We start from the raw sequence: 27,841 nt of genomic DNA on the forward strand, positions 1-27,841 counted from the left end.
ACTCTTGCCCATCAATATAATAGTCTGCTTAGAAATCAGAGAAAGTGATAGCAAAAATTATATTGTAATCTCATTATTCACGTTATACTTTAAAAAAAATTAACAGCTATCATTTTCAACATTTGGTAGCTGAAGGATGCCTTGATGTCCATATTCACCAAACATTCAGCATTAGAATCAGGCATTACATGACACAATCTGGCCTAACATTTGGCTATTTATCCATTATCAGTGTGAGACAATGGACAGTTTTCAGTTAATTTGCAGGTAAACATGTCATCATGACACGTCCTAAATACACGGTCTGGCACAGGCACCGTAATTATACAGCAGAATTACAGGAAACTGCCATTACTACCACATAACTGCCCTGCTGCACAGGCTATGAACGTCACTCCGCTGGTCGGCGAGGCTCCTGCCCCGGGACGCGACCCAGCTGCAGCCACGCGGCTCTGCTGCACTCCCACTCACTGCAGATGCATTGGCCTCTTTCATACTAAAAATCTGTATGTATTAGCATTGCTTATGTTTTGTCCCTAACAAACCAGCACAAGCCCTGCCGCCGCAACAGCATGAAGGCTCAAGCTATGTCATCATCTGCACTAAGGAGAAAGTTGAATTGGGTTCTATGTCTGGCTGCGTGCAGCTGGTACCCTACTATAAAAGGAGACACTGGACTTCACCTATCCTTAATACAGAACTTGAAACTAGAGTGTTAGAGAAAACACGCTTGCTACTGAGGCATGTAATTTCTTCCTTCCTCTTTATTCTAAAATTATTCACATTACCTACTCGATGAAAAAAAGCCCAAGCAACCCAAGATTTGAGTCACACAGAGAACATGGTAGATGCGTATCACAGGGACTCTTTCCTCACTAACGAGTGAAGTGGGTGCTGTCCTCAGCCAGAGGATGATTTCTTGTTTCTGAATAACAACAGCAGAAGGATATAGACTGGCTGGAGCGAGTCCAGAGGAGGCCACGAAGATGACCGAGGGCTGGAGCCCCTCTGCCATGGGGACAGGCTGGGAGAATTGGGGTTGTTCAGCCTGGAGAAGAGAAGGCTCCGGGGAGACGTTATAGCACCTTCCAGTACATGAAGGGTCTACATGGAAGCTGGGGGGGACTTTTTACAAGGGCCTGTAGTGACAGGACAAGGGGGAATGGGTTTAAATTGAAAGTGGGGAGGTTTAGATTGGGCTAGCTGAGGCTTTGAGCAACCTGGTCTAGTGGAAGGTGTCCCTGCCCATGGCAGGGGGGTTGGAACTAGATGGTCTTTAAGGTCCCTTCCAACCCAAATGATTCTATGATTCTATTTACTACACCTACTGACCATTTCAGAAATATTTCTAATCGTTGCTGTTGGCGTTTTATCAATACTCCGTGTTCAGAAGCATCCTCTTGTACAAAAGAGCAAGGTGACAGACCAACCATTGGAACTTGACAAGAACGTACTCGCATTCCATGGCAGGGCTCTATAATAAAAGCCATGAAGGAGCGAATTTAAAATATGGTAGAACACCAGAAAATTTTTGCCATTACCGATCCTAGAAACTGTCTTCATGATCATGAATAGCAACCAGGCCCACAACATTTCTTCTCCTTCGACTAAGCTCTATTTTTGCTCATTCTCCTCTTCCCATAGTCTCCAAAAGGTCAAGGGAAGCTTCCTCCATCACAACCTACACCTGTTTGACTTGAAGATCAAAATTATTTATTTGCAGAAGAAAATTTTATCCATTTTTCCACATGACCACACAGTAATTTATACAGCTCTACCAACAAAGAGGAACCTGGGAATCCTTTGGACATGGCATCAGCACCATCATTACTTCAACAACTCCGTTCTCTTTGAGCTAACGTAAGCTATAGTTAATTCTTTTAACTCCTGGGAAATACCTATTTATGCCAGCATGCCAAGTAGCATTGTCAAAGGAGGAGGTGCCCTGGTCACCTGCAACCATGAGAATTTTTAAGAAAGCTGCTCTGAAGGCAAAAGGATAACAATTCATCATGTTTAACTTGCAGAAAACAGCTACCATTTAAGTTCTTGAATAAAAATACATCAAAATTTGGGGGGGATTGTGCTTTACATATGGTTCAAGCTAAACAATTAAAATGTGAAATGACACACTGGCAATTACTGCAGTAAATGAAAGGGTCAGCTGTTCTACACTTTTGCAGAGACAAGCATCTAGCAAAGAAACACAAAATCCATAAAAACTTTCTAACCCACGATTATGTATCAATAGACACAGATCTTACAGAACAGAACACTGAGCCTTCTAGGATCACTATTCTTTCAGCTGAGAGGCAGAACCAAGGCCTCACAAAAGTGACTTTGTATCATTTAACTGGGCTAAAGCCCACAAAAACTGCTATCGCTGACGCCCAGAGTGCTGACAGGAAATAGTTGCTGCCTTGAGCCTTGATCTACCCACGTGAAATAGAGCTTGCTGGCTGACCACAGACCGGCCTCTGTTCTCTGTTTAATTGTCAACATCTGCTCTGCAGATCTATGAATAATTTTGTGACACACCAAAAAAAAAAAAAAAAAAAAAAAAAAAAAAAAAACCCTCTCCTACTGACTCCAAAGCCTGTTGGGTTTGTTTTTTCTTTTTAAACATGTGTAATCGGACATGGAGATAAAGAGAAAAACTGATTTGCTCATAGGTTAAGATTTACATTCTTCTGAAAGATGCTATTAATATGGAATTCAGGGCAGGTAGTTGGTGACTACCAAAAGCCAGTGTTGGTGACTGATACTTTCTAAAATCAGGTGTCTGAATAAATGTCAGGAGTTGAGGTAATACATCATTTTCAAATATTGTACGTACATGGAGCAACAGTCCACAGGTGTGGGGTCCGAGGTAGTGACCTCCACAGGACATAGCTGTGATCCCTCTGATTGTGTGATTTCATGCCAAGTACAATAAAACTCAACTCAGCATCTTACTCCTGAAGACGGGAAGATACAGACATACAAATGAACAATCTCAACATGACTTGAGTTTCAGTTAAATGAAGAAACACTTCTGAGGACAGAACAGCAGCACTGCCCCTTGAATACTCAACTTCCCTGCTCTTACAAGCAAGACATCAGTGGTTCTAAGACTGTGAAGCATTAGAATCTAAGAGTTTCCAAGTTATTTGGGGGCCTACAAGGAAGCTGGGAGGACTTTTTACAAGGGCCTGTAGTGACAGGACAAAGGGGTAACAGGTTTAAATGGGAAGTGGGGAGATTTAGATTAGATATCAGGAAGAAATTCTTCCCGGAGAGGGTGGGGAGGCACTGGGACAGGTTGCCCAGAGAAGCTGTGGATGCCCCATCCCTGGAAGTGTCCAAGGCCAGGCTGGATGAGGCTTGGAGCAACCTGGTCTAGTGGAAGGTGTCCCTGCCCATGGCAGGGGGATTGGAACTGGATGGTCTTTTAAGGTTCCTTCCAACCCAAACCATTCTATGATTCTATTTTTATTTTATAATCACAGAATTATTTAAATATTTATTTATTTTTACAGAAGAGTGCCAATATGAAAGGTATGTAAAAAACTCTGGGGACATGGCCACACTACAGTTTTAGGTTGTCACCATGCCTGCGTAAAAAGGAAGAGAAGTACAAAAAAAATGGAGATGCACAGATGTCTTGCCACTGGCCTGTCTGCAGTACTCATTAGTGATGCTACTCTTCATGATCAGTAAAAGCGTTAAGAGAGGAAACAGAAATATTTACGGAACAAATCACAAGGGGAGCGAGTACTTGTCTGTAATTCTCAGTTTTCCAGGACTGGAACATCATGTGACAAGACTTTCCTGACTGACTCCTGAGCACAGCACAGGTAGACTGTTGGCTGCATATGGGACAAAACTAGAAAAAACCCACAAAATTACTTCTCTTATAGGTTGAATACCCAGGAAATACACAGAAGGTAAAGAACAAGCATAAAGCTAAACATGGTCCTTGTAGTGTCTTGCTGAAGCATACACTACCTTCAGCAGGTCCACCACAGTGAATTCTTCACCTCTCTTTCTTGCTTCTATCGTAACGAAGATGAGAATTTCCCTGCAACTTCCCAGATGTAAATGCCATGACAGGAAGATTGCTTCTTGCTAGCTTGGGTTCAGTATTACCTTTCTGGCCCAGCAGCACTCTAAATGAAGCGTGTCAAAGTGATGAGCGCGTTTAATTTAGCACTGCTTAGCAGAGGTCTGTAGACTTGTAAAGTCTGGTTCCTCTCAGAAACATTAAAACCTGTTTAAATGCAACTACCAACTTGATGACCCATCTACCTCCTTGGCCTGAGATTTGCCCTGGATGCCGTGCTGTCTTCTCCTGAATAGGAAGATAATTATTAATCTGCTTTCTTGCACTCATGGGTGGTTACGTTTACATTTCTTTATTAGAAATGTTAGAAAATACTAAGCAATTTTGCTCCTTGCAAAGTGAATGGGCAATTGTGCTGGTTTTGGCTGAGACAGAGTTCATTTTCTTCATATGCTTTGGATTTGTGCTGAAAACAGAGCTGATTTCAACAAACAAACAAACAACAAAAACATACAGACGTTTTTGTTACTGCTGGGCAGTGCTTGCACAGAGCCAAGGCCTTTTCTGCCTCTCACTCCACCCCACCAGTGAGTGAGCTGGGGGTGCACAGGAAGTTGAGAGGGGACAGAGCCAGGACTGCTGACCCTCACTGACCAAAGGGATATTCCAGACCACAGAATGTCATGCTCAGCTTATAAAGCTGGGGGAAGAAGGAAGGGGGGGGACATTTGGAGTGATGCCATTTCTCTTCCCAAGTACCCGTTAGGTGTGACAACTTTCCTTGGGATGTCTGAACACCTGCCTGACCATGAGGAGTGAGGAAAGAATTCCTTGTTTTGCTTTGCTTGTGTATGTGGCTTTTGCTTTACCTGTTAAACTGCCTTTATCTCAACCCACCAGTTTTCTCACTTTTAGTCTTCCAATTCTCTCTGCCTCTCCACTGGGGGGGAGAGTGTGCGAGTGGCTGTGGGGGCTCAGTTGCCATCTGGGGTTAAACCACAACAGGAATTAAGTATGTGGTGAACTTGTGGCTCTTTTGTGAAGCATCAGGGAAAGACAAAATCGTTTGGGGGAAGAGAGAAAACGGAGAATGAAGTGGGAAAGTGAAAGGTGCTGAATGTCATCACAGCCCTAACAACCAGTTCCAAAATTTGCATGGAAAACAGCAAAAAGCTTTAGGACACATAAAAGAAAACATAGAGTATGAGACCTGGCCGTACAGTCCCAAAGTTCCCCAAAACTGCAGTCAAACAGATGGGCTCCAGACAAACAGAAGTCTGGCATGTATGTTCAAAATAAATGTCAGTTGAGGTGTATTAAAACAGTCAGTATCACTGTTACGTGATAGTATGCAGAAACGTAGACCCTATTTTACTAGCTTTTAACAAAGAACATAGACACACCTTTCACTCTAGAGAATTCACAGTTCTGCTGCTAAGGTACTTACAAAAGACATGGAATGACAGATGGAGAAGAGAATAAAGAAGGTAAGTATTAACTGAGACAAAAATTATAACAGAAGGCACACCAAGCAAATCTAGTGCAGAAGGCTGTGCTAAGTGGCTGTGGAAGGAGCACTTGTATAACATGCTGCAGTCTGATTTTAAATACAAAAAGGATATGCATCTTAAGCATCACTGCTTAGGATGTGAACTCCCATCAATCATATTTTTTTGTCCTGTTATATACTTATATAGTAGGAGATGACCTACAGAGTACAAGGAATATGGAAAAGCACTAGGAATATATTACATGAATTCAAAGCTCTTGCACTACAGCATAAATCCAACAGGCCATACAAGGCATAAATACTTTCATGTAAGAAATGGCTATGCCACCAAGACTCGTACATATTTCAGTGTAATCACAGCAGTGTAGCTCTCTAGTAGAGATGTGGCTGTATTTGCATAGAAGTTGTAGGTAATGAAGATGTAACTATGAGCTATGCTGATATGAATCACTTTTATACAAGTGAACCCACATAAGGGCTTTTAGCAGTATATTCTGGCATCAAATCCTTAATCAGACGTAAAAAACAATAAATCCAACACCAAGTTCAAGAGCATAAATAATGGAAAATACCTCAAATCTGTCTAATAAAACAGAAAAAACCCAAATGTTGCCAGACTTTTTGTTTCAGTAGCTCTGAAAAAAAAAAAAAATCACTACAATTTGCAGCAACCACCAAGCCATCAGCCTTTGTTTACCAGCAGCATCAGATTTTTCAAATTCACTAAGACATTATGTTAGCAAACCGAAGAGTACAAAACTGCTGGGTTTACATTTCTCCTCTCCTGCCTTTTCCTGTGCTGCGAGAGTCATTGCAAGTGATGCAAAAGGTTAAACCCACCCACATCACAGAAACCAACTAATCCAGAGAGGTGGCAAAGGACCAGCAGTTACACTAAAAGCCAGATGCAAGACCATTTCCTTCCTTGTTATACACCCCATGCATCACAACCGCTCAGATTTCCGTTTGGGCCAGGGCTCGACTATCCCTCTGCTAACCACAAAGCACATGCCTACCCCACCTCCTTTACATGTGACCATTCTGTTCTCAAAATGCCAGCTGTGTGCGCAAGCACCACTTCTAGAGGAACTAGATATGCTAATCATCCTTAAGATCATGTAATTGGAATAAGTGAATAGACAAATATCTATTCTTTATGAAAAAAGGACACACTGTCACAGTTACAGTTGATCCAAGCTAATGCTCTGAAAAGCTCACTTTTATTTTTTTTCAGCTCAAGCTCTTCTAGTCACAGTCCATTTGGCCAAGGATGCCCAAACAGAGTAAAAATCCCATGTCCCAGTTTTTCACACCTGCAGTACTGGGGAATATAAATAAATAAGTAAGTAAATAATTAAATCTCAGTCTTTATACTCAAAAGCTGTTAGACTGGACCAAAATCTGTTGTCCTGGCATCACTGGAAAAAAAAAAAAGCCTCAAACACAACAGTATAACATACACTGATAGTGCTTACAAGAGGATATAGTGGACGTAAATATTTTAAAATTCATCTTCCTCAACTAGTCAAAAAAAATCACACACGTGACAACTACTGTAAAGAGAAATGTCAAACATGGCAGGGTGAGACGAGTATAAAAAAATATTAAGAAACAAAATCTTGACTGTGACAGATCAAAGTGGCCTTTAGACCTACTACCCAATATGGGACACGATGCTTTTGTACTCGCCCTCAGCCACTCCAGTTACCACAGAAATTACTGAGCTCTCCTGAAAATCTGGCCCAGTACTTTCAGCATTAAAAGCTGAGACCATAAAAGGAAGTTATTTTCCAATAATAAACAGAATGCACTTAACTCATGCTCATACACGGTTTTTAAATGGTGAAAAACTGTACAGTGCATGAGAAAAAATAATGCTTTTTCCAATAGAAATTACTATAAGAGGGAGCTGAACTGCAGAAAAAACACATTTGAAATCAGTAATTTTTATTACACTAAAAGCCACAGTAGAAGTATTTCCCCTTTTTGTGGAATCAGCACTCTGATTTGCAAATTCAAAGAAAGAAAATTACAGGAAGTTAAGGGTGTATCTGCTCTGTGCTCTCACATACAGAGGACCAACTGAAAAGTCAGCACCAACACGAGTTGGAAACTTTCCTTTGAAGTAGGCTTTTTCTTTTGAAAGAAAAGTGTTACAGATACTGAAGTGTCTCACCTATCACTTTAAAACAATAACTGGGGTTTAGGCCTTATCCAATGACACAGAAGCCCAACGTGAAGCCTAAAGGCTGTTTACTTGTAAGCTAGCATACCAGCAGGATAAATATGGAAGATCATACAAGGAAAAACAGAGCATTCAGCAACTGGAAGTTATTAGTTGGTTCCATCCATGTCCCTAACTGCAGTCCTACATTAACAATCAAGTCCTGATTTTATTTTAAATTCCTGCCCTGTTTTTCAATGTAATTTTCAGAAGTCTTGAGGAGACATTAATGTCAATAATAGTTTGGAAAACAAAATATACATTTCTGAAAATTTAATCCTTGACAGTTTTCCTTAACACTTGGCATTACCTGTCCATCTTTTAACATCCAGTGTCTTAAGAAAAACATTTTTTAGGATGCAAACACGTTGCATTTCATATTGGTACCATTAATTACTTAAAATAGAGGAAAAGATCATCAGCTGGAACAAACTGTAGCCCAAATCAGCAACAAACAGTTTTCTACCTGCTTAATTTCAATGTCTATCAAAAGCATATCGTTTCTGCCATATCACGCTGTAAGACTGTATTCACCAAGAACCTTTTGGAATAAAGCCAAACTTAATTCTACTCCCAAGTTGCTTTTATACTGCATTATGATATTTCTGTTCCATTTAAATACTAGAGTGTGTTATGAACCATATTCAAGCTTTGTTTAAGCATGCAAATTATCAAACAAAATATAAAAAGGAAAATCCAAGTTATTTAACACTCTTTTCTCCAACACTCTCACTCTTTTCTCCTTTAACCTCATGCAAAATTGCTACCACACCAAGCCAAATCTGTATACATTTCTGTGCTACAAACCTGTTTCTAAGTTCAAAAATATTTGACCCTGAGATGCCTTAACATAAAGCCTCCCTAAGAAGTTCTAATTGTGCTTGGAGTTCACAGTTGTGGGTAAGCCACTTCTCATTAAACTTTCCAGAACTCCAGGAACCCTTTGACATGCATTTTTAAATGTAAATATAAACATTGACTAGCTTGTGAAACTTTGTTTCATTCTCCTCCAGAGGAGAAACAGGATCAACCACAAAAGGAAGCAGCCATTTGTTTTTTTCTGGTATGGTATAAGTTTAATCACACACAAACTAGTAGAATCTACTTTAATTAACCAGTTTGTGACTTTGGTTCTTTCACTCAGTAAAGAAACATCAGGACTTCGCTGTTAATGACACACCTTTAGATAACACGGGAGAGGCAAGAGGGAACAGTGACCAAAAAGCCCAGGAAAGCGTTGAGCATTTTGTATTGAAAGACAAGAAATACAAACAAGCCATTGATAGCAGTAAAGATCCCAGGGAGAGGAGGATGGATATCAATCAGCCTTCTTGTGTTTTATTCATTTAAGTAAGAGAGTCTTACCCCCGACCAGTTTTTGCCATGACCAATATAACCAGACAACAGGCATTGCATGTATCCACTTTCAGATTGCCACGTCAATTATTATTTCAGCTCTGACACACTGACCACCAACCCCAGCACTCAAAGTTGGAACTTCCTGGTCTGCAACCAGACAAAACAGATGCTCTAAGGCAGAGATATTCAATCTGTGCCTACCTGGAAAATTCATCTTATCTGCAATCTACTCCTACCAGCTTTTTACCACTAAGATGCTGCCTGTTGAGATACATGATGACAACGTGATATTGAGTGTAACGAATTTATGGCAAAGGTCCAGCCACATTATCAGTCCTTCCTGCCTTCAGAAGAAGCTACACGCTCAATGCTGGATCTATTTCCAAACTGAGTATCTGGAGTAAATGCCGATTCATAGCATGAACTTTCATCAAATATTAACTAACCTCTAATGAAAAGACTTAGTAAGTAGAAAAGCACAGCTTTTAAGCCTATTAGCTAAATTTAACAGACACCTGTAACAGCACAGAAAAGTGTATGTTGTGAAGCTCTAACATGGAATTATTGTTCTGCTATCTGGTGGACCAGGCAGATTATTGGTGAGAACTACTAATCACCTGTCAAAACTTCCAGATCCATCCTGCACCAAGAGCTCCGAGATAATCTGCGAAGTACAGTGTGTACCAGGAAGCAATACAGACACAATACGGTGGACAAGAGGCTACAGAATCGTCATGTTTTGTTCAGACTGTTAGCTTTCTACATTAGGACAGTCCAGTCTTACCAACCATAGAGCCCACGCTGTTTTGCAAGAGTCTCCTCACGCATCACCCTAAGCTTGCTGCCTGCTTTCTAAGTGAACATCCAGAGAAAGCGGAGAAGTCACTTGTCTTTGGGGAGGAAGAAAACGGTGGGTCAGATGGAATTGTGCTTCAGGCTGAATGTAACACTTCACAGGCTGTGAGACTAAACTAATCTAAAGTAGTGATTTAACAGACATGGATATGAACTCAGCTGTGTCACTTACAGTCAGCAGCAATCCTTAAAAACTACTTGTATAAATATTTGTGTAATTAAACCAACTTTAACACCGTTCAGTCATTTTCACTTATACAGCACAGTAAAATTTCCAGCCTACAAGCAGGGCTACATGATCAAACTTCAGTCACATTTCAAGCACAGTTCAGACCTGGATATCCTGTAAGATTAGTTTTAATCTACATTCTTCCACTTACTCCAACAGTCAGTTGTTTTAATCTGTTTGTTCACTTTCCTTCTGTACCCATCACTGCACTCTGTGCTTACTGAACAATTAAACTTACACGTATGTGTGTTCTGGTAGACTTGCTTTATGGCCAATAATAAAAAAAAAGACAAAAAAAAAAGGAATTTTAAGGCTTATATTAATATACCTATAAAGGGCTGTTTTAATCATTCATCATTTATACAGAAGATACCCTTAAACAAGCAAATATTAATCTTTCAGAAAGCAGTTTTCTCATTATTGTGGACTCTTTGTACTCTCTTACTCCCCCCCCACCCTCTGGGGTATATATTCTGAAATTTCACGCATAGCATAAAGTATCTTTGGAATGTTACAGTATAATTGTTTAGAGAAACATTTAATGGATGAGTAAGCATCAAGAGGCCATTGCTAAGGGAAAAGAAAAGTTAAAATGCTAGAAGCATTTTGTATTGAATGATCTTCTCAGCACGGGGACAGGGGATGGACATTTGATCCAAAAATCTGGTATTGACTCAAGTGATATAAAACCAGCAGCCAGCACCGAGGCATACAAAGCCATCCAACCACCTAAAAAAACATCTGCTGCCACCCACCTCTTTCAAACTGGACCTCAGTCACTGTCTAGTAAAGCAATCAAATGCTATAGAATATTATTTGATTAATAACATGAATACTATGATAGGGGATTACACAATCTTGACAGTTGGCTATTTTTTTTTAACTGGTTGCTTGGTTTCCAATTTACAGCACGAGTAATTTGCATGTGCACGATGCAGAAATGCAATAGAAGTAACTGGAAAAAAAGCTAGGCACTGAGTACAGAGACAGCTAAAAAAAGCTGAACATTCTTTCACTACAGGAAACTGCTGGAGACAATATGCTGTAAATTAAAGCCAATTTTCCTGAATTCCCTGAAGGACTGCTCCTCCCCAAGATTCTAGAAATCCATTAGCAAAGGCCCATCATTATAGTTTTCTTGGGGCTTATTTACTGAAGAGAGTTTAAAAAAGCACGTCCAAAATGAAATCTATGGTGTATCAGACGCAGGGGAGTGGGACAAATCAGGCCTAACCTTACATAATTGATTTATATCCTGATTATCAGAGAACAGCTGAGATGCGTTTTACTCACGACGACTCCTCCTACCCATACATTCGTAAATCAAGGAAAACCAAAATAATTAACTCCCTACCTGAATTTCTAGTTAGAAGAACAGATTCCGAGCCAGGAGAGGTGCCATATGCTGACATGCATTGCTCTGGAAATCAAGCCCTTCCTTTTTGCACCAGAGTCAAAGAAGCCACGCTTCCTACAGACTCGTGTCACAGCAGAAGCTTGGGTCCCTAAAATCTCTGTCCAAGTGGATTGTGTGGGGCTCAACAACGTAGGAATTGCAGCTGGTACAGCACAATCTGTCCTAGCTTCATACATCCACAGAATTTTCAGAAACCTAGTGTCTTTGAGGAACTTCCATTTCTATGTTAAATTTAGTAGAGAACAGGTAACAAACTAAAAAAATTCATCAGGAACTCACAAATAGTGTGACTCTATAAACCTCATCTTATTAATAAACTCAGGGAGAAGTAGCAAAACTTCTGCTACGCAGCCTTCTAGTTCCAAACCCAATATAATTTCCAAAATTCCTCATCTATTTGTAAAATATGTGAATCTAAATCATATGGAAAAATAATGGATTGCACATGCTGCTTGATTAAGGCTTTAAGAGATATTTGTAGGCACATAAGATTGTAAGGGACTTCCCAGGTCGCTGTATTTGCATCCCACTATCAGAAAGGCTCTATTAAATGATCTCTTCTAGAAGACATACCCTCCCTTAAATAATCTCAGAATTAGGATATTTCTTTTAATTTCCAGTTTAATTCATTGAAGACCTCATCTAGTGGACACTTAGATGAAATACTTCAGATAGGAAAACCTTGAGCATGTAAAAACTTGCCTTACACTTTCTCTTCTCTTCACCGACCCAGTGATCCAGATGCTACTGTCAGATAAATCCACTGGTTTAAATCTGTAACTTTTTTTCTAATGTCGTACTCACAGGCAAATCCAAATATTCCATGGGTAACTTTTTCTGTAACTACTTTCACTCGGTGAATTACAGTGAACTGCAATAACAGTGCTGATTTTAAAACAAGGCCTATAGATTACTTCGTGTATTACAATGACCATAGCAGAGCCTCTAAGTGTGTCTTTTGGGGTTCAGGTAATGGGGAAGACAACACAGCTAACAGTGAAGTCTAACACAAGGGTATGCTAATCTTTTCAGCCACTTAAATCCAGGAAAATCAAAAGCAAATGTCATCCTACCATAGCATCACAAAACCCAACCCCAAATACTTGCATCTTGATGTCTGCTGGGATGTTTTCTGCTAACCATCCATTAGATTTCATGTAATATTCAGTACACACATTCCTCCACAAGCTGGATTGATTTCTTCCACAGTTTAACTTGTTTTTGCCAAAGTCTCTTAGTTCAGCACTGGCTGCCTGCCTAACAAAACAACCTTTCTTTATGCCAAAACTGTCATCTTCAGTTGCACAAGACGCATCTTACTTACAAACATGTATAATGAGCCCAATGTTTAATGCTGAAGAACCGCTATTTTAAAATGGTCTCTGACAAAACTTAAATAGATACAGATGCAGTCAGTACCTAACCCTGGGGGAGAGGGAAATCAATCTTGAGAAAGTTTTTTATCCCTTTTGTATTTAAATACACCTTTTAAAAAGAAACCCCTAAATTAATTATTGGAACATGAAATCGTATGCACTTAACCACAGCCAGTGGTGAGAAACATAAGGCTCACTCTGAACCTGAAATCTTCATTCTTGCTCAGTGTGAAGTCATCATTACATAATGATCACACGCACCATAAACTTGTCTCTAATTGAAAAGACTACCCTTGAAACACAAGAATCCTATAACCTTAGTCAGTTATCAAGTGTCAGTAATGACTGAAAAAATCCATCTAAATAAATATCCTGCTCTGTTTTTCTGCTCTAATTTCAGTCACAGCTGAAAGAAGAATACCTGCGTAAGAAGTTGTTCTTCAGTCAGACTATTGATCCAACGAGTATACCGCGCAGTCGACTCCGGTGGCTCTCTTCTGACTTGGCAACCAATAATCTAAAGCAGAGACAAATCACAGTGTAAACTGCTGTACACCCACATGGCAACAGGATCATAAAGTAAGCATTCAAAACATGGGAACTCCAAGAATTAAGATTATCTATAAAGTCCTCACTAGTCCCTCTTCTATCTTCACAATATAATATGATATATTACAATACAATATAGTACAGTACAATGCAATGTCACGGTTGCTCTGCTCAAATGTGAAATAGCTACAGACTTTCAAAGGTCTCTAGAAAACTAACTCCGGGAAGCCTCTTTCCAATAGCTTCAGTCCTGGGAATATTTGAGACATTTTTGTTGAAATTTTCAAAGGGAAGTCATCTGAAGTCAGACATCTAGAATGAAAACTTCAACCAAAATAGCTCAAGTTTAGCAAATAAAAATTAGAACTTGGATAACAGCAGACAGTCATACCAACAGTGCCATCACCTATAATACCACGTTACTTATAATTCCTGTCAAATAAGGAAAACAAGAAAAACCACCCTGTACGGATTCATCTCATTCATGGTAGAACAACGCAGATACCCCATTCTGATTTCTTCACCAAAGCATTACATATGCATTCAAGCAACATTTTCTTCTCTAAAACTGTTCTGTAGCTGTACAGGTTAAATATGAATTTAAATATTCGGAACACCTACTGGCATCATAAATATGCATCTAGAATATTAGAGGCATTTTGTATTATCTGTAACTGCACAGTCACATATTGATGCAATTTGGTACAAACACTGAACTGTTTCCATATCTCTGGTTAGACAAGGAAGAAGCCAAGGAGAATCATAGGAGTGTGGCTATATAGAGCTCTGCTCTTTGCTACTCCCGATGGTCTGCAGTCCACCCTAAACCTTCAGGGTACTGAAGGGCTTAATTACATATGCAAAGTTTTACTTATGGCTGGCAGTGTTTTATACCAACTACTGCACTCCTGTCATACTCTGTCTAGTTCTTATCCAGATTTTGATGGTACTTTCTGCTGAGAATGTGTTCATTCACTGAGAGGTAACACCAAAGTGTAGGTATTGGGACTTCTGAACAGTAATTTCAGATACTCAAGTTCTGTCCAAGAACAATGAGGAAAACTTGCTTTACTTTCCACCCTAAGCATTGATAAGGTGTGTGTAAGAGCGCTGAGCACAGCAAGTTTAAACCTTTCAGGTATCTCTGCACAGCTTGAAACCCCACACAGATGTACATAGTCAGGCTAAAATTCTGCACGTGCAGTTACAAATACTTTTAATGTGGGATCAAAAACACCATGAAGAGATCTTGCTGGGATCCTGCTGGCAATGAAACATCACAGTTTAGAGTATGGTTTGACCAATTATCTGTACACACTCAAGGAGAGGTGAAGGCAGACAGAATAACTCTTAGTAAATTGGATCCTGATGGCTCTTTTCTGTATCATACATCACCTTTTGTAATTCCTAGAGTTTGACTTAGATTTATAGCCAAAATTTCCTCCTCTTTCCATATAGCCATATAGATAATTCCATTTCACACTCCAACTTACTTCTCTGAGTTTTGGCTTGTAACAATGATTTCACACTTACTGTACTTAGAATTCTTTGAGCCTTCTGGAACTGAAAACACCGTAATTAGGAAAAAAAATACTCATCAACTAAAAAAGTTATTTAGGAATTACTGTTACTGATGTAAATCCAGAACAGAAAAAACAATGGGGTGCATTGAACTTCAGGATCATTTGGAGTAGAATCCTTGGAAGAGTAACTTTCCAAACTCCTTCGCCAAATGACATGCCTACTAGCAAGACCGAGTGAGAGGATAACAATCTAGAGCCTTATATACAAACACACTAAGCAAATTAAAAACTAAGTTAAAAAAAAAAAATTGTACCTAGCAATTTCATTTTGTACCGCAAACCTCAACTGAATGTTTAGAACAATAGTGAAACCAGTCTAAAATATTAATCTAGAAAAATATATAAAGAAATACAGCAGAAAGTAATAGGATTGGTCTCTGACTTTTAAGAGTCAGATGTTACAGTAACTCAATATTTCAAGAATCAAGTTACATTTTTTTCCTAGTTCAGTGAAAACTCAGGACACTCATCAGGGTAACCCTTCTGCTGTTGCGACTCCAAGTCCCTTTGGCAGCACACTGAACACCTAAGAGTTCACAGCATCGCGACGAGGTGTAGTTTTACTAGAACCGATGGCGAAGGGGTTGACCAATAAGCGATCTCCAGAGCAATGGATTTCACTTCCATGACTAAAAAGGACACAGTTGACGACTCTTGGTCCTTGAGTTTTCAAAATATGAGAATATGAATTTTCAAATTTTCTGAGACTTCATGGTATCCTCATTTCTCTAAATGGTATTTAGTACAGAATACCTTCTCCCCCACACCTTTGGCTTGTCTTACTCTCTTCATGCTCTGAGTTCGAGAAGGCAGGCATTACTGATGAATGATATGGCTCCAGTGAAGTTTATATAAAGATGGGGTTTAGATTTCACTCTAGTTTCTTCTTCCTTACACTCTGAAGAGGATCATTAACGAGACAACAAAATATCAGAATACATACTTTGCTATCCTATGCTTGTTTCATATACAGATTTAAAGGAAGAGAGAGAGGAAAAGAGGAATTAATATACTTAAGTTTTTACTATATTGTCCTCCATAGCAGTGGCTTTAAGTGGCTTTTTCTTAACATTACCTAAATGTTCTATCTATACACACAACTTAAGTATTTATTTCCAGAAGGCTTTCTAATTATTCCTAAAATCTATTTGTTCACAAGCAAATTGAATTGCTGTCTTCACTCTTCCTCATCCAAAGAAACAAACCTACAACCACCACCTGAAAACTCCTTTCTTTAAAAGCAAAGGAACAAAAAAGCTATAGCTGGTGTTCTTAAAGGCCTTTTGTAAGATTTCCATGGATCTACCAAACCCATCAGCAGGGCACATAAAAGCAAGGATCTCCCTCCTGCAGAAGATGGTGTGGCAAAACATCATTTAACCACATACTTTAATTATAATGATAACACAGCAAAATACACTTTACATAATGCATGTTATTGAGAACAGCTGCAATTTGATGTTGCAACACAGCAGGAAAATAAGTACAAATGCATAACAAAGTTAGATTTTGTAAGAAGTGAAATGCACACTTCCCTCTAACATAAGTGTTTTGCACAGCACACAGACTTCCTGCTTTCTTTTCATTTTCAGAACCAATACCACTCGCGACTGCTTTTAGCATCATCTTGAGATATGTTTTATGGACGTTCAAGTTGTCACGACGCAATCAAATTTATTTCTAGCTCCTCAGCCAAAACCCTTCCACACTTTCCTGCTCTTTAGCGGTACCATTCCTCCCTCATGGCACTCTGACTCACGACAGGGATTCCTGACTTACACGGCTGCAAGACAAACATCACCAGTGTAAGTAACTCAACCCGAGCCTTTGATACAGCTTCTGTAAAACACAGCTCATTCAACCAGCTGCTTTCATCCAATCAAAATCAGGATTATTTAGAGTACAAACAGCTTCCTCTAGTTCCCCTGTGTAAGGTGTGGCATCAGAAGTAACTGCAGTTTCCCATTTCCTCCATGTCTCACAGAGCTTTTATATTCACTTCACTGAGTATTTCCTTAGAGCTTTTAAACTGAAGTCAAATATTTTTCACTGTTGCTTCTTTCATAAGTTCTAAAATACTTTGATAAAAATCTTTCTGGCCTATTTTACACTTATTCAGATTTCCAGAAGACAAGAAACTCCCTGTATCAGAAACATTCTTTTCAATATCTTGAGTATCCATTTCTATGCAAAAACGGAGTTCATCCAAGTTTTAACTTTTTGATATGATTAGGCAAGTTTATTTTTATATTACAAATGCAAACTGTATACTGGTATATACCTGTACCTGGATTAAAATAGGTAATAGATACAACAAATGCAACACACTTCATATTCCAACTGTAAACTTGCTGTAATGAGTATTGATATTACTTGTATAGGAAGCAGTAACATGAACTGTAAACAAAAATTTTTCTGGCTCACAGCAAAGGACTATGGCAGTTCATGGAAGAGGAAAACTGATCAGGAGAGAAAATCATGACAATCCTTTCTGCCACAACACGTGATGAGGCAATTCACTTTCTAGACAGACAATTTATTTATGTATTAAGTGTAACTTATAGCTTCTATAGCTATTTACTTAATTACCATCAGCACTGGTCTCTCAAGAAAGAAATACAAAAGAATGTATGGCAGCAAGAGACAGTGATGGGTAAGAACAGTAACAGCATAAAATAGTGGTCTGGTTTTATCCTAACTACCAACAAATACATATGCTGAAAAGCCACACAAGTACCTGAAAATGAGCTTATGTGGGAACAAGTGGCCAAATATAAGCACTTACGGCCCCCTGGTCCTGCCAGGCCTCCAGCGGCCACTTCACAGAACAACCAGGCGCCGAGTATCTGCCAGTCCTGTCTAGATGGTCTCAGACAGCCTAAGATGTCAACACAGCACTATAGGTCTGTGTTTAGGCACCTGAATCTCTCTTCCAGTAACTCTACCACTTCACATGATTAGGAGAGGAGTTAATGAATCGTAGCTAAAGAAGATGATCAAAGTCATGGAGATGTACTTTACACCACGACAATTAAAACATTTTTAGGAGTTAGAGCACTGTGAAACTAATACAGTGTAACCATTAGAACAGTACAAATAATAAAAAAATAACATAAAACCAGATAAATGAAACAGCCAGTGAAACAGACACTCAAGTTGGACACAGTGTACCGGGTTAGCCATGATGTATGAAATACAGATCTAACGAGCACATTCAACCACTTGTTGATCAATACAAAGCTCCGAGTTACAATCACGTTTGGAGGAACTAGGCAGGATTACCTACATTGCAAAACTACTCTGAGCACATGTAGTCACTGTTCCGTGAGTTACAAAATCATGCCAGAGTGTCGTACAAGAGTATTTCAGTCATATCTCTGCTATGTACAAAACCCAGCATTCTACACCCAGGAGCAACATCCATCCACTTACATGCCATAACTTGTTCCAACTTTTCACCAGTGTTTGATTTTAAATCTAATATTCACGTAGAGATGTTTCTTATTTTCATCATTTTAGGTTTTTATGTTTTACCTTGCACATAAAAATGGAAAAGGAAGTGGGTGAGAGGAAGCAAAGATTAAATGAGTTGACAGTAATTAAAAACAACACTTTCTGCAGATGTGGCGCTTTTGGTTTTGTTTTATTTTTAATCACTTGAACTTCCTCCAGCACAAAGAATCTTATTCAGGAGATGGCCTATGGGTCAGAACCCTCCTGTAGTACTGAAGAGGAAACGAGGATGAGAAATTAATTGGGCTCCAATTTTATCCCAATATTTTCCATCCTCGTTTTATAAAAAGATAACAAAGACAGGCAAAATCATAAACCCTCTATAAAGGCAGTAGGCAACTGGTGCCTCCTATATACACACACATGATTTTTGCATACAATATGTCGTCTTTTAACTTTGTTTTATGAAGTATTTTTAATTAACTAACCAATAACAATGTTGAAGCAGGTATTGGAAAAATATGTCATTTATCAAGGAAAAATCTACAGTTTTCCTGTTAAAAATAAACTGCTTTCATCAAGTAACGGTATTAACTGAAATGCAACTTTGAAAGATACATAAAGTACAAAAGTTTCTATACACAGAAAAAGCGTGCAGTGTCGAGTATCATTTTAGAAATATGACTGAATGACGTAAACCTCCTAGATGAGAATGTAATTAACTACTTAGTGTAGCTTTAATTAGAAGTATGACATCTGATCCTAGATAATGTTCTCTGAGAAGGAAGACTATTCAAATAACAAGCAATACAGGCAAAATTCTCTAGTGCTGACACCTTTTTCCACCAATACACCTGTAGGGGAGTGCCCAGAGGGAAATATCCTAAACTGAAAACGCTGATAGGAGACATTTACTTTATCCTCAATGTTTAACAAACACTGGTCTTATTCCTGCTTAAATCTTGATGTATAAAGGAAAGGTAGATGTCTCCTGTGCTGTCTCCAAATCCTACTTCAATTGTTTCCGTTGCATTAGTTTCCACCCTCAGTCCCCTCCCCAAGTTGAGGTGACACTGCAAACATACCCTGAAATTCAGAAGAAAAACTTGAGAGGAAAATGAATATTTTTCTGTCTTTCCCTTGTATTCAATTATTTGGTTTTCAAGTAATATTTTACATATTATTTTATTATTTTTTTGTAAAAACTTCCATAAAAGCTTTCATTTTCTTCCTGGGTGCACAGCCCCTCCTCCCCTCCCAGTACACGTAGTTATATGTATGAAGATCAGCAACGCTTCAGGTGCTGGTACCGCCAACACTACCTGTTAAAGGGTGGGTCAGCACTGTCCCTAGTACGCCTTACTGGAAGCGTCAAGTAGAAATCTACCACAAAAAGAGCAATTCATTGAGAGAGCCCAGGATTGCTTCTCAAGCAGAGTTATGAAATAGTGCTTGCAGCTTCTTTTTTAATTGCATGGCTATGACAGCATTATCTCGTCAGATCACCCACTTCTCACAGGAAACATGATTAACACAATCTTCCACAAGTCTTTGTTCATAATTTACTCAGAATAGCTAGAACTTTATTAGGTTAACTAACATGATTGTAAAACTAAGACTTAACCATTAAAATACATAACTATTGGATAACATTTTCAGCCAACCATAAGCAGCATAACGTCACTCCTTTTAACTAAATGTGAAGAGGTAATTACACTTATGTTTAAATTAATTTATTCCTTTACCCAATTCAGGAAAAGTTAACATATCATTCCAAACATTCTTTAAATTTATTTCAATTGCAGAATACTGGAGCAGGCAAGCAATGATGGTGCTTTAGAAGGACCTGTCTGTCAAACGTTAACCATTAAATTATGTCAATAATAACAACAATAATTCTTGTTTAGGCCTGATATAACTGCCATTTAACCAAATTCCCCTAATGCTACCATGTATTTCATTAAAAGTAACACTAGCTACAACAATTCATAAAGTTTCTTTAAAACTCAAGCAAATCGATTTTTTGAGGATGTGACAAAATTACAGACAGGGTGGTTAGTCCAAAAAGCTGTGTTACCTGAAAGACAAAGAGATTTACAAAATATAACTGCTAGTGTGTGCACTTCACACTGAGTTCCCAGACAAGTACTTGCTCATCCCAAAAACTTAAACATCTTCTTTAATCAATAAGAAACTTACATGGCACAGAAACAGCTGAGATGTTTACACTAAACAGATGAGATATTTATACCAACAACCAGCATTTGGATTCTGTCCTTACTTAAAACAAGACTTAAAATACTAGTGGCTTTAAGAAGGAACTTGTGACCATCACTTTGTGTAATCAAAAAGGAAAAACACATGAAATATTTTTCAAAGCTTTCTGAAGCTATATACTCAGGGAAAAAGGTGGTAAAATGTGTGTGTGTGTGGGGGTTCTCCCTCTCATTTCTAATAGAGAAAACTCTTCTTCAAAACACATGACACCTGTGAGGTAATCTGCATGAGGTGTAAAGATACAAAACAAACTCTACTGTACTTAAAGCATATTTTGTACTTTTTAAAACATGCTGATAGTGCTGACTCCTCAGAGAATCCTTTAGGTCAGATAAATATCCATTTCAGCAGATGTTCTTATCCTGCAGAAATCCATTTTCATGAACACCTGTTAAATGTTCTACTTGGCACTGGTTCAAGTCCAAAGTCTAGGATGTGATGTTAGATGTTTGGTTTTAGCACATGCAAAAAAAAAAAAGTAATTAAAAAGCAAGGAAGTCTGAATTTTCTTTAGTGAATTTGCATGTAAAACAAGAAGTAAATGTGGTGTAATCAGAATGAGCAGAGCTGAGCAACAGGCCTCAGAAGCCCTCATTCAAAATCTGCCATCCTTAGATAAACAAGATCCAAGGGCTCAACCTCTAGAATAAGGCTGGTGCACTCGCAATCTGGATTGGAAGCAAATTAAGTAAACTCTCTGGAACCTGTCAAGATACTAACACAAACAGTCCTTTGCATAAAGCTTAAGAACAGTCAGAAAGAGCAATAGGTTTGCACAATTTCTATTTTAAAACCAATTTCTCTTGTGTCTGTAGGTCCACAAAGTATGACAGGACCAACTACAGCCATCACCACAGCAAAATACCTAACAGGAGGAAAGGATCTTGATTTGCAAGTGTTTTATGCTTCAGACATAGTTTTAAAAATGAAATATGCTGAAAGTATACATTACAATCAGACGTTCATGATTATCAAACTCTAGTGATCACAGTCGTTTGATGGGGTTATTGGCATGTGGAGGCCATATTAAACACAGATTTAATTACAAAGTGGTGTAAATTGGGATGCTTCCCATTTGGGATACTTGATTAAATGTAGAACAGGCTTAAACTGACATTATGACTTTGAAAATGCACTGTGGTTTTTCAGAAATACCAAATTAAAAAGAATCTTTAAGGAAGCTCCCTAATAAAAAGCAAAGGCACAGCTGAATTCCAGCAGATCAGGGTGATACACATGGAAAGGCCCAATTAATGAAAACCACGGCAAGACTAATCCTCTCATTGTCAAAGAAAGGCTGTTCATATTCTGCAGTGCAGAAAAAGAAAAGGAATTGTGTTTTCTCCTCTTAAACATACTTCACTGTCACCACTTCAGAATACAACCTTCACACAACTACTGCTCTAGTTTTCTACCATCCACAGCAAAAGATGATTATTGAAATAGTATAAATAACTTCTAAAAAACCTCTAATGACAATTTCCTGAAGTCATAAATACATATATTTTTGTAAGTATTGATACTGGATAGCCTTAATATACAGTTATAATTTCTGTGGGCTAGAGAAAAATGTTAAAGACTTGTAGTTTGTTTATGGTGTGCAGTATATGGGAACCAAGTATAAAAGTACTAAAGTTTTAACAACCAGAATAGTTAGATTCTATCATAAAAATATTTCTCTAGACACTTTTTTCCCCTGCCTCAAAAATAATTGATTTTAGACAAACAACAACAACTGTAGGTAATCACCTCAGGAAAATAATCTCATCTTCCCCTCTGTCCACACCAAAGATGGACCAGAGCCTCCTCAGATCTACTTAGTCCATTTAGCAAATTCCTATTAACAAGGTTAAGCAACCCAATGTGATCTAATCATCTATCCTTCAAGACGTGCCAGTATCCAATTCATTTCTCTCTAGCTGTTACAGGACTTAATGCCTATATAAAGCTAAACACTACAGGCACTGCTTGCTGGGACGTGCCTGGGCAACATGCTGATATGTCTCAAACGTGCTGAGTAAGGGAGACAGAGGAGAGCTGATGCAAATTAAGGAGAAACAAAGATTACTTAAGTTCTAAATGATGAAGATTTTAATCACGTTTATGTCCAAAATAAAAGCACTTATCAAAGAAAAATCTGCTAAGCTCTAAAGACAAAACAATAAAAGGGAGATTGGCAAAACATGGGCTTCAGTAAAGACACAGAATGAGAGAAGATCTCTAATAACCATTAACTTGTGGCACACAGAAAGGATGTTATTTAAATGGAGAGACTTTTCTATCACACCAGAGAGGTAATATTTCAACATTATGTCATTACAGTTAATGACAGTTTAGCAAAGCTTCACATACATTTGTTATCTTTTCACACCTGCAAAATTACATACAAGATGTCACTTACCTTTTATTTCAGTCCAGACTAAAACACTAATTTAAGTAGAGAAAAGGTAATGAAAGCACCCATGAACAAAGGCTTAGACTATAAAACAACTTTCTGACCACTTAGTTAAAATGGTAGATGAGGAACCGCAAAGCCACTCTGGAGGCAGATTTGCATTTTCTCACTCTTAAATGAAGTCCTTGGCCATTGCATCACATTACTTAGTTAAACCAGACCTGCTCTAAAGCTCCCCAGTGAGTCTTTTATAGGCAGGTATAACCTCAGGCTGCCCACGTTCTGGGCTGACCAGAAGCTGTAAAGCTGCTGTGAGAGCTGACACAAGCCCTGCTAATGCTGCTGTAAGGCAGGACATGTTAGCTAGGGTTCAGCACCACTCTAATCACAGCTATCGAGTTTTCAGCTGTAGCAAGCTTCCATCTACTAAACCCCCTCGCCAGGGAAATACACTCTTAATATGGCACATATTTTTTTCACTATGTAACATCCTACTGTGATCCAAATAACCTGAGTAGTTCATGAACAACTTTAGACTTCAGGTCACTTAAAATGAATTTACTGAAGACTTATACCTCCACTAGAACACCAAAACATCTAATAAACTGTTTCTTTGCATGCTTACCAGTTAAAAAAAGTACCAGGTGCAACTATATGATAATCCATACCAGTTTTAGAGCTTCTGAATTCCAATTAGTACTATGTAACAAAAGACTATTTTAAGAACAAGCCATAGGTATAGGAGACATGCATGACCTCAATTTTGCCAGCTCTATCCATATGAACAAGGCTACCTTCTTCATCAGACAGAATAAATCCATTTCGAAGTGCAACGTAATTACCAAACTGCTTAATAACAACTTTGACACCCAAGAGAAAGTACAGAGGAAGCACAGCATGTAGTCTGAAAAGTAATCTGTTATTTCCAGGACTACTCTAACACTAGAATAATAAGAAGATACAGCAAACCTCTTTCAGAGGTGACCAAACTCCATTGGTATGTGGAACGTAAAATCTCTAGATACAGGACTGCCAATATTCCCAGACTGCTACTGTTGACTGGCAGTGTACAGAGTGGCCTCCCTCTCTATTTTTCTTCCAGTTTTTACTTTTTATCCCATGCTCCCTTTCATCGTGAAGCAGCCTGGACCGGCACAAGACAGATAAAACTATCTTCTGCCTTTATTCCAGACTAGTGACAAAAAGCAGGAACAATAAAACCCCCACATGAATGTGATATATTGTGGCACAGCTGCTCAGTACAAGGCTACACTGAAAAGTGTGTGTTATACAAGTCAGTGTTCTAGTGAGTGATGGATGCTGCATGGGAATTCTGTCACAGAAGTTTCTACATACGCAGCTGCACACCTGAGAGGAGACAGAAACAGTTCTCGATGTTTTTCCCACTAGTTGAGTACCCAACATCTCAACTACTCAACAAAACAAATCACTCAGAACACGGTATTTACAGGCAGTGCTTTTTGTATATGAAAGAATCAGTGCGTACTCTATGATATGCAAGACAGTGTAAGGAAACTGCTCCAAACTACCTAGAATTACCTCCCTCCAAGGACAAGAGCTAGATTTAAATATGAAACCCACTGACAGATGATATAAGAATGTCAACTAATCTTTTTGCACTCGGAACAGGATGAAGCTCAGTATTTGTTAAGCCCTTCTCGCCATACGGCTCTCACAGATTAACTCAGGTAAAACCTGTCTCTTGCCAATACAAAAATAGGTGAAGAACAATTGATCTTTAGGTAATTTGAAAAAGAATCAGGTCTCATTATCATGCAGCCATATAAACACCCAGAATGCTGATCTTAAAAGCTCTTTTCCATGTTCATTCATTGTATTGTATGCTCTTTCCATGGCTAAGAAAATCTTTACTTGCAATTCCAGATATTGATTGAAATTAATAAGATGGAAACTAAAAGGACTGACATAAATCAGTGGAATCTGATCATTTTAGTCATAACAACGAGAAAGACGGTCTATTATCTATTAGACTGTCAAGAAATGTATGCGTCCAGACCAAAAAAAAAAAAGACAATTTCTAAGTGTAGTTTGTGAGCTTTGGGGGGAGAGGGGAGGACATACAACGCTTTGGTCTAGAGCTGTGCCTTAAAAGAAAGGATTGCACTCAGCTACCTCATTCATTTGTTATTTTCTCCTATTCATTTGGTGATTGCACAATACTTGTGTACAGCTTCCCCAGAGGCGGATGAACAGGTCTGTGAACTAGCAGTGCCATACATCGATCAAGTACACTCTATCATCAGTCCTAGTCACATTAACCATCAAAGATATGCAGAATTATGGCAGTTGGTTAACACATTCAGAGAATGCAGCAGGTTAAAATGACCCTGGCCAACTACACTCTTATCTAAATCCAAATCTAAAGCCACAGAATATGCCAAAAATTTGCTTTAGAGATGCAAAAGAGTGAGAATTTCTCAATGAAGAAGTGCAAATGGTTATACTCAATGTTCTCTCACATGCCCAGGTATCCTACATGTTGGAGAAAGAGGTCTGTAATTTTACAACAAACAGAAGGGTGTTCATTCTGACACTGGTACAGATTCTGCTCTTATTGAGCCAGTGAAAACAAAGTAACTTTTTTTACTTTCTTTGTCCACATTTTGATTCCAGCTGTTGCAAAGACTTAGGAGACAGTGAGGGAGAGCTTAGCTATTTTCTAAGCAATTCTGCAGAAAGAAAGAGATATAAAAACTGGAAGCCACATGCTGTTCATGTGCACAGTCGTATTGTGGGGGCACATGTATACTCAAGATTACACAATGGTGAGAGGAAGAAAAAGGACAAAATGATGTCCAAAACCATTCAGCGTGGTTCTAAGAGTTGAGAAGGTCAGTGGGTTTTGAGTGTAAACAGTAGTACATATCATTTTAGCACACTCCTATTCTCCTTCCAATATCTGGAATCCTTAGGAAAAAGGAAAACTGGAAGAGTATTTTATGTGCTGCACCTTTCCTGAAAGCCTCCACAGTGGCTTGGCACCTATGCATCTCAGGAATGAAGCACTTCCCAGAGCAGCTCTCTAACCTACCCGAGCTCTCCAAGAGCATACTCAAACCACATCCAGTGATTTCATCTTGGCAGGCCCACAGCAGGCCCTGATGCAAGTACCCTGCAACAAGACAACCTGGGAGCAGATAATGCTACCAATCTCATCTGTCCTTGGAAGAAAAAGCTTTGGGACTTCTGAAAGGGTACTAATCTGCTGAGTAAATAACAGAATAAATGTGGGACATAGATGTGAAAGGCTGCAAGGGGTGTGTGTGGTTTGGGAAATAATGTTGAAACTGCACGTTTCCTGGGCTACTCCAACCTCAGAAGCCTTGTTCAACACAATACTAGAACATACACAGCTTGATCTCCTCCAGAAGAACATAAGGATAACTAAAATAAGATATAAAGGTTTGATTTTTTCAGAATTTAGGGAAACATGATCTTGAATCTTCCCACCCATTAACTACCAACAAAGCATACGTGACTTGTGGTTGGTATATAAGCAACAGCTAGCTTACTCCAAAGAAAGGGTTTAGATGCTGCTTCTAGGGATAAACAAAAACTGAAGCCAGAAATTTTAGTAATTAACAGTCATTCATTCTCTAGTAACAAAGGCATTCCTTAGCTGATTAGAGCATAAGCAATTTGAAGGCACGCTTGTACGTGGCATAACGTAAGTGCACATGTGCCCTGGACAATCGGTGCTATTGCATTATCAACAGACAGCTCAGTGTCCCTAAGCTTTCAAACTGCCAACAGGAGGCATTTGGACTGAGCAAGCAGACCTTTGTAGTATAAATACACAAAGTTTTAAAAACTCCTGTCTTCCAAGAGCATCCTATTTTTAGAATCCCTATCAACAGGACTTGGATATAACGTAAAATACTCACCAGAGGACAAGATGACAGAAGTTCTGGAGAGCTACATTTAATGAAATCATAGAATCATAGAATGGTTTGGGTTGGAAGGGACCTTAAAGATCATCTAGTCCCAGCCCCCCTGCCATGGGCAGGGACACCTTCCACTAGACCAGGTTGCTCCAAGCCTCATCCAGCCTGGTCTTGGACACTTCCAGGGATGGGGCATCCACGGCTTCTCTGGGCAACCTGTCCCAGTGCCTCCCCACCCTCTCCTGGAAGAACTTCTTCCTGATATCTAATCTAAACCTCCCCACTTTCAATTTAAACCCATTACCCCTTGTCCTGTCACGCCCTGCTCTTGTAAAAAGTCCCCCCCAGCTTCCTTGTAGCCCCTTCAGGTACTGGAAGGTGCTATAAGGTCTCCCCAGAGCCTCCTCTTCTCCAGGCTGAACAAGCCCAATGTATTAGTAATTTTTCTTTTGAGATCCAAAATTCTCTACTCTAAAAGTTACTGATGACAGAACCATTCCATCCCACAAGACATTTTTAAACACAAGCATCCAAGAAAAGAATAGTCCAAGAGAGTAGAGATGAATTTTGTCTTGCTCTGTAAAGCATGATTAAGTAGTCTGTGATACAGGAAGTAAAGTGCTGCTGCAGTGTTACCCAAGTCATA

General features: G+C 38.9%; 1 protein-coding gene across 1 annotated transcript in view; it reads right to left on the bottom strand.

Moving 5' to 3' along the window:
* The window catches only part of B3GNTL1 (UDP-GlcNAc:betaGal beta-1,3-N-acetylglucosaminyltransferase-like 1), a 105,702-nt gene that overhangs the window by 59,681 nt on the left and 18,180 nt on the right, over nt 1-27,841 (bottom strand). Inside the window, exon 5 of the mRNA XM_010152996.1 lies at nt 13,434-13,529. Coding sequence (XP_010151298.1) covers nt 13,434-13,529 — 96 coding nt within the window. The remainder of the gene's footprint in view (nt 1-13,433; nt 13,530-27,841) is intronic.

Source organism: Eurypyga helias, unplaced genomic scaffold (assembly GCF_000690775.1).
Source record: "Eurypyga helias isolate BGI_N326 unplaced genomic scaffold, ASM69077v1 scaffold3006, whole genome shotgun sequence".
Taxonomy (NCBI): domain Eukaryota; kingdom Metazoa; phylum Chordata; class Aves; order Eurypygiformes; family Eurypygidae; genus Eurypyga; species Eurypyga helias.